Source organism: Notamacropus eugenii, chromosome 5 (assembly GCF_028372415.1).
Source record: "Notamacropus eugenii isolate mMacEug1 chromosome 5, mMacEug1.pri_v2, whole genome shotgun sequence".
NCBI classification, from domain to species: domain Eukaryota; kingdom Metazoa; phylum Chordata; class Mammalia; order Diprotodontia; family Macropodidae; genus Notamacropus; species Notamacropus eugenii.
In genome coordinates, this window is record NC_092876.1 from 142,354,363 (window position 1) to 142,369,162 (window position 14,800).

Sequence of the window (14,800 nt, forward strand, 5' to 3'; positions counted from 1 at the left end):
AGTTAGCCTATTTTTCAAGGTGTTATTTTCTTCAGCATTTTTTTGGGTCTCCTTTCGCAGGGTGTTGACCTGCTTTTCATGCTTTTCTTGCATCTCTCTCATTTCTCTTCCCACTTTTTCCTCCACCTCTCTAACTTGATTTTCAAAATCCTTTTTGAGCTCTTCCATGGCCTGAGCCCACTGTATATTTATTTTGGGTGTTTGGGATACAGAAGCCTTGACTTTTATGTCTTTCCCTGATGGTAAGCATTGTTCTTCCTCATGTGAAAGGATGGGAGGAGATATCTGTTCACCAAGAAAGTAGCCTTCTGTGGTCTTACTTTTTTTCCCTTTTTTGGGCATTTTCCCAACCCATTACTTGAGTTTTGGGTCCTTTGTCAAGAGTAGGGTATACTCTGGGAATCTGTAAGATCTCAGTTCCTCCAAGGTGGCTCAATCAAGTGTGTACTGGTCTGGATTCAGAGAGGGATTTTTGTGCTCAGAATCTTTGCAGATACCTCTCCACAGCCACTTGGCCTCCAGTTCCCAAGTCAGCACTGGGGGCTGATTTTCAGATAAGCTGGATGGGCAGGGCTGCCATTGAGGGTGAGACAAAGACCAGCTCTCCCTGGGCCTCCACCCAGGGCTGAGGTAAGACCCAGCCTTTCAATGCCCCCAGGGGTTTTTATGCTCCAACAATGGAGCTTCACGTATGGGCTGCTGTGCACCCTCTGTGGCTGCTGCTTGCTGCCGGAGCTATGGGAAAGCCCTTCTCCCTTCCTGGCCAGCCGATTAAACCCCGTCGCTGACCATTGGTGTCTGTGGGTGGAGGGATCTGAGGACCCATTACTGCGACTGGAGATTCTGTCCCCGAGGTATCCTCCTCCCAGAGTCTCCTTGCGCCGGCACCAAGGCTGGGCTGGGCTCTGGACTTGGCTCCGTGTCCAGCACAACCGACGTTTCTGTGGGCCTTTCAGGTCACTGTGGGCTGGAAATCTCCTCTACTCTGTTGTTCTCCACTTCTGCTGCTCCAAAATTTGTTGAGAGTCCCTCTTTACAGGTATTTTATGGGCTGTGGGGAGGACCCTGTGTAAGTGTATCTTTCTAGTCTGCCATCTTGGCTCCGCCCCTCCATGTGATATCTTGATAGATATACTCCTAGGTAAAGTCTACAGTTATTTTAAATGGGGTATCTCTTACCGTCTCTTCTTGCAGGATTTTGTTGGTAACATATAGAAATGCTAGTGATTTATGTGGGTTTATTTTACATCCTGCTACTTTGGTAAAGTTATTGATTGTTTCACCTAACTTTTCAGTTGAATCTCTAGGATTTTCCAAGTATGTCATCCTATTGTCTGCAAAGAGAGATTATTTTATTAGCTTATTGCCCATTTTAATTCCTTCAATTTCTTTTTCTTTAATTGCTATTGCTAGCATTTCTAGTACAATATTGAATAATATTGGTGATAATGGTCATCCTTGTTTCACTCCTGATCTTATTGGGAAAGAGTTTAATTTATCCCTATTACAAGTAAAATCTGACTCCTTGGTTTTAATGGAAGTGGAGGTCAGTTTCTAAAATAGAGTCAAGTGTCAGAAGAGGAAAGGTACAGGGCTTCTCTTTGTTTTGCCTCCATACTTACAGACTAAACACAATTCATTTTGGACCTGCCATGTGGCAGAATGGAGAAAATACTGGATTTGGCCATCCAAGTTCAAGTTCAGGCTTTTACACTACTTGTGTGATCTTGGGTAAGTTACTTAACCTCTCATTACTTGGACTACCTCCTTCTCAGGGTTGTTGTCAGGAAATTGTAAAGTGCAATATAAATGTGAGCTGGTATTGTTCAGGTATTTGGCACTCCAAAATGATACACCAGCTTTGGCAGGCATACAGTATCTTTGTAATTAGAAAGTACTTAACAAAATAGAAACTGATTTGTTCTGTATTAATCTTTTCTCCTTTACTAGGTTGTAAGCTTTTTAAAGTCAGGAAGGCTGTCTTGTATATCCTTGTATCTAGCACAGTACTTCAATATATATTTGTTAAATGAATGAGTTAATTAATGAAAAAATAAAAGGTCTTCACAGCATGTGCTGTGAAAGAAATATAAGGAGTTAAAAAAGTTGTTGAACAGAAGAAATGAATTGGAGCTACAGCAAAAGATAAAACCAGGCAGCTTGGATGAGAATAGACAAAGACTGAAGGGAATGGTCCATAGTTGAGTTTGAGAGGTGGCAGAACAGTGATTTTAAGTAGCAGAGACATGGTTACTGTGGCAGGCCTAGAAAATGAATTGGGGAAAATGTGGGGAACATTTTGGAGAAGGGAGAGGCTTCTGAGTAAATAAAAGAAGGAATGTAGACATGTCATTTCTAGGATCTGGGAAAAGATTTGGGCCAAAGGGACACAGAGCAAGTGGCTCGTTGCAGCAAGTCAATTGAACCATTTCTGAATGCCAGGCAGAGTCCTAGATGGGAAAGATGGAGCTAGGTGATATAGCAATCTGAGTGCTTGACTTGGAATGAGGAAGAGCTAAATTAGAGTTCTTACCGACTCTATGACCCTAGACAAGACACTTATGATCTCTGCCTCAGTTTCCGCATCTATTAAATAAGGATGATAGTAACATCTACCTCTCAGGGTTATGAGGAATAAATGAGATAACACTTTGCAAAACTTAGAGAGCTATATAATTGCTAGCTGTCATTATTAGGGGTATGAAGACAAAAACGAAATAATTCCTGCATTCTAGGAGCTTACCACTGGAACAAAACAACACATACACAGATAAGCGAATGCAAAATACGTACAAAGTAAATATGATTTTTGGAAGGAAGATCATTAATGATTGGGTGGTCAGGAAAGGCTCAGGAAGCATTCCTAGTATGGTAGATAACCTGAGCAAAGACTTGGTGGCCATTTTAACTAGAATGTTTTCATTAGTTTATTTTTTAAATTGTATTTCAGTTCCAAATTCTCTCTCTCCCTCCACTTCTCCCCCATCATTGAGAAGGCAAGAAATATGATACCCATTATACATATGAAGTTATGTAAAACATTTCAGCCATGTCCTGGAGAAAAGAAAAGAAAGAAAAAACATATTTCACTCTGTACTATATGAGTCCATTAGTTCTCTCTGGAGGTAGATAGCATTTTACATCATGAGTGCTTTGGAGTTATGATGGATCACTGTGTTGATCAGCCTTACTAAGTCTTTTATGGTTGATTATATTTACAGTATTGCTGCTACTGTGTAGATTTTTCTCTTGGTTCTGCTTGCTTCACTTTTACATCAGTTCATATAAGACTACCCAGGTTTTTTTTTTTCCTCTTCTGTATTTATTTTGAGCATTCTTTTCAAAACTGGAGTTTCATATTGTCTCCCTCCCTCCCACCCTTTCTCCACCCACTGAGAAGGCAAACAGTATGATATCAGATATACTTGTGAAATCATACCAAATGTGTTTCCACATTAGCCATGTCACACAAAAGAAGCAAGAAAATTGTACTTCAGTTTACATTGAGTTCATCTGAAGATGGATAGCATTTTTTCTTTGTTGAAGCCTTTGGAATTGTCTTGGATTATTATATTGATCAGAATGACTAAGTATTTCACAGTTGATCATCATTAAAACATTGTCGTTACTGCACACAATGATCTCTCAGTTCTTCTCACTTCACTTTGTACCAGATCATGTAAGTCTTGCCATGTTTTTTTCTGAAACCACCCTCTTGTCATTTCTTATAACACAATAGTACTCTATCACGATCATGTGTCACAACTTGTTCTTTTGAATTTAATTGTTCAGTTGGGTATGACTCTTTGTGACTCCATGGACTGTCCCTCTCTCCACTATCCCCTTAAGTCTGTCTAAGCTCATGTTTGTTGCTTCCATGACACTACCTATCCATCTCATCCTTTGCCTTACTTTTTTTCTTCTCCAACATCAAGGTCTTTCCAATGAGTCCTGTCCTCTCATTATGTGGCCCAAGTATTTAAGTGCCAGTATTTGATCTTCTAGTGAATAACCTGAATTAACTTCTTTAAAGCACTGACTGATTTCATCTCCTTGCTTTCTGAGGGAGTATCAAAAGTCTTTCTAGCACCATGATTCATTTTTTTCTACACATACATTCTTATTAAATACATTTTCACTTTAGTCATGTTGCATGGAAGAATTAAAATGAATGGGAGAAACCATGAAAACAAAACATAACACAAGAGAAAATATTCTGCTTCATTCTGCGATCCAATTCCATATTTCTTTCTCTGGATGTGGAAAGCATTTTGCCTCAAGAGTCCATTGGGAATTTTTTAGGTTCTTGCATTGCTGTGAAGGTCTACCAAAAAAATTCCTCACGCACTGTGGTTGTTGCTATGTACAAAATTCTCCTGATTCTACTCCTTTCACTCATCATCAGTTCATATAAGTCATTCCAGGCCTCTCTGAAGTCTTCCTGTTTATCATTTCTTACAGCACAATAGTATTCCATTACATTCATATAACACAACTTGTTCAGCCATTCCCCAATTGATGGGCATCCCCTTGATTTCCAGTTCTTGGCCACCACAAAGAGAGCTGCTATAAATATTTTTGTACTTGTGGGACCTTTTCCATTTTTATGATCTCTTGGGGATATAGTCCTAGAAGCGATATTGCTGGGTCAAAGGATATGCACATTTTTGTAGCCCTTTGGGCATAGTTCCAAATTGCTCTCCAAAATGGTTGGTTCAGCTCACAGCTCCACCAACAATGAATTAGTGTTCCAGCTCTCCCACATCTTTTCCAACATTTATCATCTTCCTGTTTTGTGATGTTAACCATTCTGACAGGAGTAACATAGTACCTCAGAGTTATTTTGATTTGTATCTCTCTAACCAATAGTGATTTAGAGCATTTTTTCATATGGCTATAGATAGCTTTAATTTCTTCCTCTGAAAACTGTCTGTTCATATCTTTTGACCATTTATCAATTGGGGAATGACTTGTATTCTGATACATTTGACTCAGTTCTCTATGTATTTTAGAAATGAGGCCTTTATCACGGAGACTAGTTGCAAAAATTCTTTCCCAGTTTTCTGCTTCCCTCCTAATCTTGGTTGCATTGGGTTTATTTGTAGCACCACAATTCAAAAGAGTTAATTTTTCGATGCTTAGCTTTCCTTATAGTCCAACTCTCGCAGCCTTGCATTACTGCTGGAAAACCATAGCTTTGCCTATACAGACCTTTGCTAGTGAGGTTATGTCTCTGCTTTTTAGTATGCTGTCAAGACTTGTCATAGCTTTCCTTCCAAGTAGAAAGCATTTTTAGCCATTCTCTGATTGATGGACATTCCCTCAGTTTCCATTTATTTGCTACCACAAAAAGAACTGTTATAAATATTTTTGCACATATAGGTCTTTTCCTTTTTCTTTGATTTGTTTGGGGTACAGACCTAGTAGTGATATTGCTGAGTCAAAGGGTACACACACACACACACACACACGCAGACACACACACACACATACACACACACGCGCGCGCACACACACAGACACACACACACATACACACGCGCACACACACACACACACACACACACACACAACACACACCCACCCCCCTTTGGGCTCAATTCCAAATTTTTCTCCAGAATGTTTGGACTATTTCAGAACTATACTAATAGTACATTAGTGCATCTATTTGCCCCTGTCCCTTCTAGCATTTGTCATTTCTGATAGATGTCTTTATGGGCTATGGGGGAAGGGCTAGAGTAGGGCCATCTTGGTTCTGCCCCCCCCCCCCCACTCATCTTGTATGATGAGATGACCCTTCTCCTTGCCAAGACAAACTCTTCTACATGTGCAAGTGACCCAACTCCATCCTATTTCTACCACAGATTGCCCCTTTCACTTCTCTTCAGTTTCTCCTTGTTAACTGTTTCCCTACTGTTATAAACATGCCCATGTCTCCCTCATCCTCTCAAAAACCCATGCTTTATTCATCCATCCTTGCTAGCCATTGTCTCATAACTGTCTTTCTTATGGAGCTAAACTCTTTGAAAAGGCTGTCTGCAGTTGGTGTCCTTGACTCCTCACTATCTCTCACCTCTCATAGCCAATCTCTTATCGAGACCTGTTAGTTTTACCTTTGTAACATCTGTCACATGTGCCTCTTTCTCTCCTTTGCTCCTGTTACCACCTTGGCATAGGCTCTCACTCCTGGATTCTTTCAGTAGTCTGCTCCTTGGTCTCCCTGCTGTAAGTCTCTTCCCATTACACGCCACTGCACAAGTCACTTGATAAAGCTTAGGTCTGACCATGTCACTGCTCTGCTTAGTAACTCCAGTGGTACCTTTTTGCTGCTAGGATCAAATATAAAATCCTATTTGGCTTTTCAGAGGCCTTCAAAGCCTAGCCTTCTCCTACCTTTCCCATCTTTTTGTACCTTACTCCCCATCATAAACTCTTTGATCTAGTGACACTAGCCTCCTGGCTGTTCCTTGAACAAGACATTCCATGTCTTGACTCCAGGCATTTTCTCTGGCTCTCCCCCCTTGTCTGGAATGTTCTCCTTTCTCCTGGCTTCCCCCTGCTAAAATCCCACTTTCTATAGGAAACCTTTTCTGAGCTCCCTGAATTCTTTCCTCTACTGATTATTTTCTATTTATGCTGTATGCATGTTGTTTGTGCATAGTTGTTTGCATGTTGTCTCCCCCATCGGATTGTGAGCTCCTCAGGACAGGGACCATCTTTTACCTTTTTTTTATATCCCTAGCACTTAGTACAGTGCCTGACATGTGGAAGATGCTTAATAAGTGCTTATTGACTAGCTGAATATTATTTATTGACTGATTGACTGGCTGTGGTGTCAAGGCTTAAGAGGAAAGCCAGAGTAAATATAATAACTGACTTTGATCCTGGAAAAAAGGTGAAGAAATGCACCCCTCTCCCTTTTTTGTGGAGGTGGGGGACTGTGGTAGTCAAATAGTACATATTCTGCCATAAATGGTTGATGTGATGGTTTTTGCAAGGTACTTTTTTCTCTGTTGTTTTTATTTTTTTGTTAAAAAAGATGGCTCACTGGTCAGGGAATGGGGGAGAATTATATTTGGAAATAAAGGTGATATAGAAACAAAAGACATCAATAAAAATAAGATAAAAGAACACATACCCTCCCAAAAGGCAAGACAAGGAATAATATTTAATTTAGGATAACAGCTGCTCCCACTCAAAGAGTCTGTCCCTCCTGTCCCATTGCACACTCTTGTTGCTTCCTTTGGTTTTTGTTTAGAGCCATAATGTTATAGGAGTTGAAATTTGAGAAAGGTCATGGCTCTGGGCAGTAAATGTCTCCCTCCCCCACCATATAATTTGACATTTTTGAGGGAGTGGAAGCAAAAGTATATGAAGCTTGCTTTTGGCTTATTTAAAGTTATTTGCCAGTAAAAGCTGTTCCAGAGGCCTTTGTTAATCATTTATGTCTGATGACTTTCCACTCTTTACTGTGCAAACTTGACATTTATAAGAATGACGTGATGTCTCTTAGTACCTATGGTACTAAGTCATGGGTAATGACTTTCCTCCACCCAGCACAGCAAACATCAGAAATGACTTCTTTTTCTTATCTTAGCAAAGTCTTTCAAAGCTCCCATTAGCTCTTAGGAGTGGAGAGAAATTGAGGTTCTTTCTGTCAAGATGGTATGTGATTGCACGGCTTTGAATTGGTAATTCTCTGCAGAGAGGCTCTGCACCCAGCTCATTTTTACGTTAAACCTTGCATCAGTGAAGCCCTTGGCTTACCAATGAAGCAAAATCTGCGTGGTTCAGCGTCAGGACTTTCTGAGCCACAGCAGTGATACCTCCCTGGACAGAGATGAAAGTTTCTACCTTTTGCTATTCAAAGGGAGGCATCTCATCAATCTGGGAAGGGTTTCTAGTAGCAGTTTCCTTAACTACTCTCTTTTTCCATAACCTTTGCTGTTATTTCTAAGGCTGCTTTGTCTGAACCTTATTCACTCTTGGCTCATCTCTCCCTTTGCTCTGTCCTTCAGCAAGGCAGTCGTTGGTTGTGTAATGTTTATAGATTGCCTGGTAGTGAACTTGATGTCTGAGTTCCTATCTCAGTAATGACTGTTGGCTTTAGTACTTAGTAATTTTGATTCAAGCTTCCTTCCTAAATATTTATACATTATGTTTATTTAAAGTTTCTGTTGACTTCCAAACATACTTGCAAACACCAAAAAGAAAAAAGGGTCCCTGCTATTAAGACTTAAAAAGATTATTGATATCTTTTGTTTTCACATGATCTCCGTTTCTTAATATATCTCTTCACCATACTCCTTCCAGACAGCTATCCTTTATAACAAAGAATTAAAAAGGGGGGTGGGGGGAGGAGAGGCAGTTCAGGAAAACCCAAAGAATTTATCAACTAAGTCTGACAGTATTCCTCATGCATAATCCCCCACCTCACCTCTACGAAGAAGGATGGAAGGTGTATTCTTATAAGTCTTTGGAGCCAAGCTTGATCAGTAGAATTTTACAGCATTAGAAACAACTGAAACTGAATGCTGTGAAATGATAACGACCAAATATGTCCATCAAGGCTTACTGACTATAGTTGATAATGCCCCAAGAGTGACCCACTTTTCCTTTGTTCTTCTTCATGGTTTCTCTTCAAAACCTATATATTTCCAGAATTCTTTAAGGAAAAAATTGTCCTGTGAATTGAAGGTAGCAGACAGGTAGGCCAGGCAAGGAGCTAATGCCCCCCTTTTTAGAGAAACAGGTTACCAAAATGTTACCACCAACCCAGAGGAGCAGAATTCTGCTTGAAACTACATTCATTCATTAGTTTTCCTTAGTCTGAAAGGTCATCCTTAAGGGGCATAAGATGTAATTGCTCTCATTGAATCCAGGCTCCTGCAGGAGGCCTTATTGCAGAGGTTTTCCTTCATTTGTTTGAACTAGAGTCCTTTCTTTTCCTTCTTTTCAAACATTTCTGACATTTTGAGTTTAGTTTCCAGTCTTATTTTGCTGTGCAAGCTGTAAAGATGTCAGGTTTTCCTGACTGCTCCTCAGCCTCCTGATTACCCTTTTAAGCGGTGCTGATTGCAGGAAATTGCTGTGGTGCGTGGTGGGTGTCACAACAGCACAATGATTAAGACCCGTGTGTGTCATTTACTGGCTGATTGAAATAATCACAGGGAGGGGAGAAGCGAAGGGGAAATTGCTAAATGTGCAGAGGGAGCTGCCACTCTTAATCATTTTTGGCTTAAGCATCTCAAGTTGAGGAGTCAAAACTAATGAGAGTGAGATTTATGTTTTCCATCATTTTGCTTCATTCTTGATCTTCAAGGTAGCTGAGTGAGACTTAACACTGACAATGACCCTGAGCGGGAAGAACTGTTTTTGTTTATTGGATTAATGACCCCATATTACCTCTGCCTTCTACACTATAGGTAGAACAAGAGTGAGGCACCTGAGGATTGACTATAAGCATGACAGGATGAAACCGGGGCCTAAATATGAAAGCAGAGTATTTTGTGACCCATGAAACTCAGCTGAGATTTCTAATGCTTTCCTCTCCTCCTCCTTCTTTATTTTCCTTTTAAAGGAATCCCTTATTTCTTTCAAGACACTGCCCAAGAACTACAGTCATCAGGAAACCTTTTCTGATCCCTGCAACTGCTACGTCCTTCCTTCACTATCTTGTATATAATTGCTTTGTATTTATTTTCTGTTTGTTCTGAATATGCTCTTTATGATCTCCCCTCATAGAATGGGAGTTCCCTAAGGTCAGGATTTTTTCATTTTTTGTTTTTCTATCCTCACTGCCTAGCATGTAATAAGTACTTAATTAATGCTTGTTGACTGATTGCAGAATGTTTTGAGGAGGTGAGCAAATTTGTGATGGCCTGATTGTTATGGTTTTTTATGTGTGTATGTACCTATGCTTCACAACTTTGAGTTACTTGGTTGTGCTGAAAAGCCCCTAGGGTTTTCATAGTATAAGAGTCAATGGTTGTGAGTATAACTGGCTGTTTAAAACCTTAGATTCTCCACCAATTGACCATGACTCCCATCCTTTGTCATTTGAGATTTAGGTGTCATTTACATAAAAAGGAACATCATTTCCTTTTTTTTCACGTTCTGCTTTTATCTCCCTTGTATTTTGTAAATTGCCAGTTACTTGAGTTAGCAGATGACCAACTTTAATGAATATAGAGCATGGTGTGTTAAACCTCTGCACTACTGTGTAGGACTCACCCTAATAGTCCCTTGTCTCTCTTTCCTTCAGGCACAGAACCCTGGTATTTCTATTTAATTAACGGGTTTCTGAATTTCAATGTGGCCTTTGTATTGGCTCTTCTGGTCTTACCACTGACTTCCCTCATGGAGACCCTGTTGCAGAGATTTCATGGTAAGTGGTAGAGTTATGAAAGATTCCAGTCTGCCTGGTGGCAAGAAGACTTGTGCCTTAGAAAACATTAGCTAGCCTTATAAATAGCTGTTAAAGGTGACAGTGTTTACCATGGAGGAAAAATAGAGTTCCCTTCTTTTATTCGCTGTATTCTTGGGGGAATGGCAGGCAGGTCTGTTTTTGCAGCCTGCATTTTCAAGGTTGCACTAGATATGTAGGACCTATCAGAAGGTTTTCTTAGTTTATTGCAAATGAAAACCACATCAGTAAAAATCTGCAGAAACCCACAATGCCAGGGTAACCCATTAATTGCTACAGTCCTCAATGACTACAGGAAGAGTCTTACATCTTCACAGTTAAGGAAATCTACCCAGCTCGCTACCTAGCTTGCTAACCAGCTAGACCGGAAAAGGCATTTGCAAGATCTGAGGGGAACACAATCTTTAGAATCCTTTGTCTTATGAAGATTATGTTGTTCAAAGGGTGGCTGGAGTACATCTAATGAGCCATATTGGAGGCAAAAATATTGGTGAAAGTAGCCTCAGCTGAATTTTTAATAAAATCTTTATTCAGTTTTCCCCGTAACTGGAGGGCTAAATTAGGAGGAGCTGCTCCTAAGCCTGATGCTTTCCTCCCGATTACCTAGTTTACCTAGTCATTTATTTCTGTTTCTCAGCATCTGTTTTTATACTACTGTCCTAACTGAGATTATCAGCTAATCAAGTGCTTCTGGCTGTCTTTACAGGAAGGCTGGATGTAAGCACAACTCTAAAGCTGGGAAGAGAATTAACTCTAGAATTGTTTTCCTGATTTGGAAGGGTTATGAGTGACTTTTTTCTCAGTCGGTATATGTTTCCATTGTGCTGTTTTTTGTATTGTAAATTGCTTATGAAGAATCGAGCAGGCTAAAAATATTCATTTACAGAGTACTTTTGCTTGTGATAGGAGAATGTGAAATCAAGCCCAAGGGACAAATTTACATTTCAAAATATGTAAGATGTAAAAACATATTTCAGAAATGATTATTAAGGCACAAAAGATTTTTTGCCTGCTGAGGTTAGGTTCATTTATGCTGGGGCATACTATGACTGTTGAGAAAATTCTAATTTAATAGTTAAACCTTGGCAAGGCATTAATCTAAAATGTAGCCTAATATCTTACACTGTGGCATAATATCATACATTAATATCATTAGTTGTGGCCAAATTTAAAATAACTGGTGTTGTAGTTTAAGAATTTTTATCCCTGAATAGTCAGTCAGTAAGCATTTATTAATGTCTTACTGTGTGCCAGGCTCCGAGACAAACTGAGCTATAAAGAAAAGCAAAAAACAATCCATACTTTGTCCTCAAATGGAGGTGCTTATAGTCTTTGGTAAATGTATATACATCCAAAAACCTTTAAATTAGGTGTTACTCAGGCATGGCCTTTGATTACAGACTGGATTCTGTGGGATAAATAACTGTGTAGCTTATAGTGGGCAGCAGAGGGCACTGTGTTTATAGCTTTTACATGAAATTCCTGCTGCACTGCTCATTATGACTAATACAAGCACAGGAGGAGATGCTCTCACTGTGGGGTTGCAAGCTTATCACTCAGTGCTCATGTACCTAACCGCAGGAACTTTCCAGCAGGGGTTTGAGCCTTAGTGATCATTAAATCCCCTTAGCACTTGCACATGCTTTCTTTTTAATATTTTGGTTCCAGTTAGAGATTTAGAGTTGAGAGGTATTGTAGGAGAGGAGAGGAAGCTTTATCAGGGTTGTTTTTGTTCTTGTTTTGCAGCAAGCTACTTCTCAGTGACTGCTGAAAAAAAATACAGTTAATGGATTTGAGAATGCTGGTTCCTCCATCTTTGCTTCTATTTTTAACCTGTGGTCTGTGATTTTTCTTTACAGTTACTTGGGTGTAATAAAGAAGAATGATTGCTAAAGGAGGAAGAATATCACCTAGAACATAGTATATAAACATTCTATTTCATAGGATTAATAGTTAAAGAAATTTTAGGTTGTGGCAGATAATCTTAGAGGTCTCTAGACCTAGTGTCAGGACTCCATAGTAGAAAGGGCTTTTCTAAGGTAGAATTCATTTTACTAACAACCCATAAACCATTTGGGTCTGATGATATGCATCTGGTCTCTTTAGAAAACAGCAGAATAGAATTCCCTTATTAAATGACATTTTCTTGCAAGGTAAAGAGAGGAATATGGATCTCTTGGACCATTTTGAATGAATACATGATGGCCAAGGAGAGAGTCGCACTATCCCAAATGCAAAGTTAGGGGACATGAAGGCTACATAGGTTGCAGTTTTCTACTGTAGTGAAATATGAAATTGCTTCTTTTCTGTATCTTACAGTTCAGAATTTAGGCCGTCCCTATTGGCTTACCTTGTCTCCAATGTACATTTGGATCATCATCTTCTTTGCTCAGCCTCACAAAGAGGAGAGATTTTTGTTCCCTATATACCCTCTTATATGCCTTTGCGGTGCTGTGGCTCTTTCTGCACTTCAGGTGAGTTTCAGGGAAACAGAAATCTTAAAGAGTTTCAATTCGAGTTTCTTTATACTTTATCATAGAAATTTAACAACAGATAGCAGAATCTCTACTGCTAAGATAATTTCATCCCTATAGTATAATTTACTATATAGGTAATTGTGCGAGTTTGTGTGTGTATACACAAATAAATATCCTATTATTTCAGAACATAGACTCAGTTTACTTTAGAGACATTTTCTAAGTGACCACAAGAGAATTTTAGATTCTCTTAGATCCTAATTAAATGGTCAAGGCGTAACAGAGCTAATTGAATATCTTTCCTTAAAACATTTGGAGTAGAGTAGAATTTTAGCCTGTATTTTGTAATTGTATTACATAACTAGCCACTGAAAATCACTGGATAATATGGATTAAAACTTATATTTAGGGACAGTTCCCTAAACCCAAAACATTCTTCCACCTCTCTACATTTAAAAAAAAAATTGAGCTGTGCCCACTATTTCATGACATTTTCAGGCTTCTGGTTATTCTTTACCCCTTAAATTTAAGTAAAATTTATTTATTTTCCCTAGGCATTTTTAGTCTATGCTATTACCATTTTGAACATATTCTCCCTTCTGTTCCTCTTTCCTCCCTTCTTTTCTCTATCTCTCTCTCCCCCCTCCCTCTCACATTCTTCCTTTTTTTTTTTAGCATAAATGAAACAAAAGACTCATTATAAGATTAGTAATAGTACACCTGACTTAAAATAGGGAGATCCTGAAGAAACAGTACTCATGAACAGTTAATAAGAATCTACACGTGTCTCATATGTGAATATGTGACCTATGTGTCTTCATATCATTTTTATAGTTTTTATAGTCTTGCACCATACTTAAAAGCACTTCCTTGATGTCCTGTCAGATTCTTTCTTTCTTTCTTTATTCTCCTTGAATTCTGTTCCCTTCCCATTCCCATCCCATCCCATTCCATTCCATTTCATCCTTTCCCATCTTGTCTGCATGAGTTTTAGGCCAAAGATAGTGGAGCTGGAAAACTTCAAAGCAGAATGTAGTCTAAAGTTGAAGAACAGTCCAGTTTAGTACCAATAGTTTAGTACCAATTCTACCCTCTGAGGTATGGAGGAAAAAACACAATTAATATATTTATTAATTCAGATTTTTTTAAAAGATATTTTTCATGGATCTAGAGAAACCCTTTGTTTCTGCCAAACTACTGAGACATCACAGATATCATCATATTTTGGTGCTAGTGTATAGACAGTTTGGAAATGTTACTTCATTTCTTAGAAGATAGGGTATTTCTGTATGTTCTTGGATCTAATAATCTATCAGACCTCTTTTTATAATTTCCCACATAGGTGATAGGTGTGTTTTTAATGACATACATCATAGGCACATGACCTTCCTTCATCAATATCTTTTTTCAATAAAAATGACAATTCTACCTAAATTAATTTACTTATTCCGTGACATACCAATCAAACTACCAAAAGATTATTTTATAGAGCTAGAAAAAATAACAACAGTTCATCTGGAAGAACTAAGGATGAAGGAAATCAAGGGAATTTATGAAAACTAATGTGAAGGAAGGTGGCCCACCTATAGCAGTTCTTAAACTGTGTAATAAAACAGTAATCAAAACTATCTAGTGCTGGCTAAGAAACAGAGTGGTGGATTAGTGAAATAGATTAGATGTATAAGACTCAGTAGTAAATTTAACCATAGTAATCTAGTGTTTGATAAACCAAAAGATCCCAACTTTTGGGACAAGGACTATTTGACAAAAACTACCATGAAAACTGGAAAACAATATGGCGGAAACCAGTCATAGATTAACATCTTATACCATTTACTAACATAAGGTCAAAATGGGTACATGATTTAGACAGAAAAGATGATACCATAAGCAAATT

At 38.8% G+C, this 14,800-nt stretch overlaps 1 protein-coding gene across 2 annotated transcripts in view; it reads left to right on the forward strand.

Moving 5' to 3' along the window:
- Positions 1–14,800, forward strand: part of ALG9 (ALG9 alpha-1,2-mannosyltransferase) — a 119,391-nt gene that overhangs the window by 38,835 nt on the left and 65,756 nt on the right. For both annotated transcript variants that reach the window (XM_072611129.1, XM_072611130.1), the window contains 2 exons: positions 10,265–10,387; positions 12,746–12,900. In XM_072611129.1, coding sequence (XP_072467230.1) covers positions 10,265–10,387; positions 12,746–12,900 — 278 coding nt within the window. The remainder of the gene's footprint in view (positions 1–10,264; positions 10,388–12,745; positions 12,901–14,800) is intronic.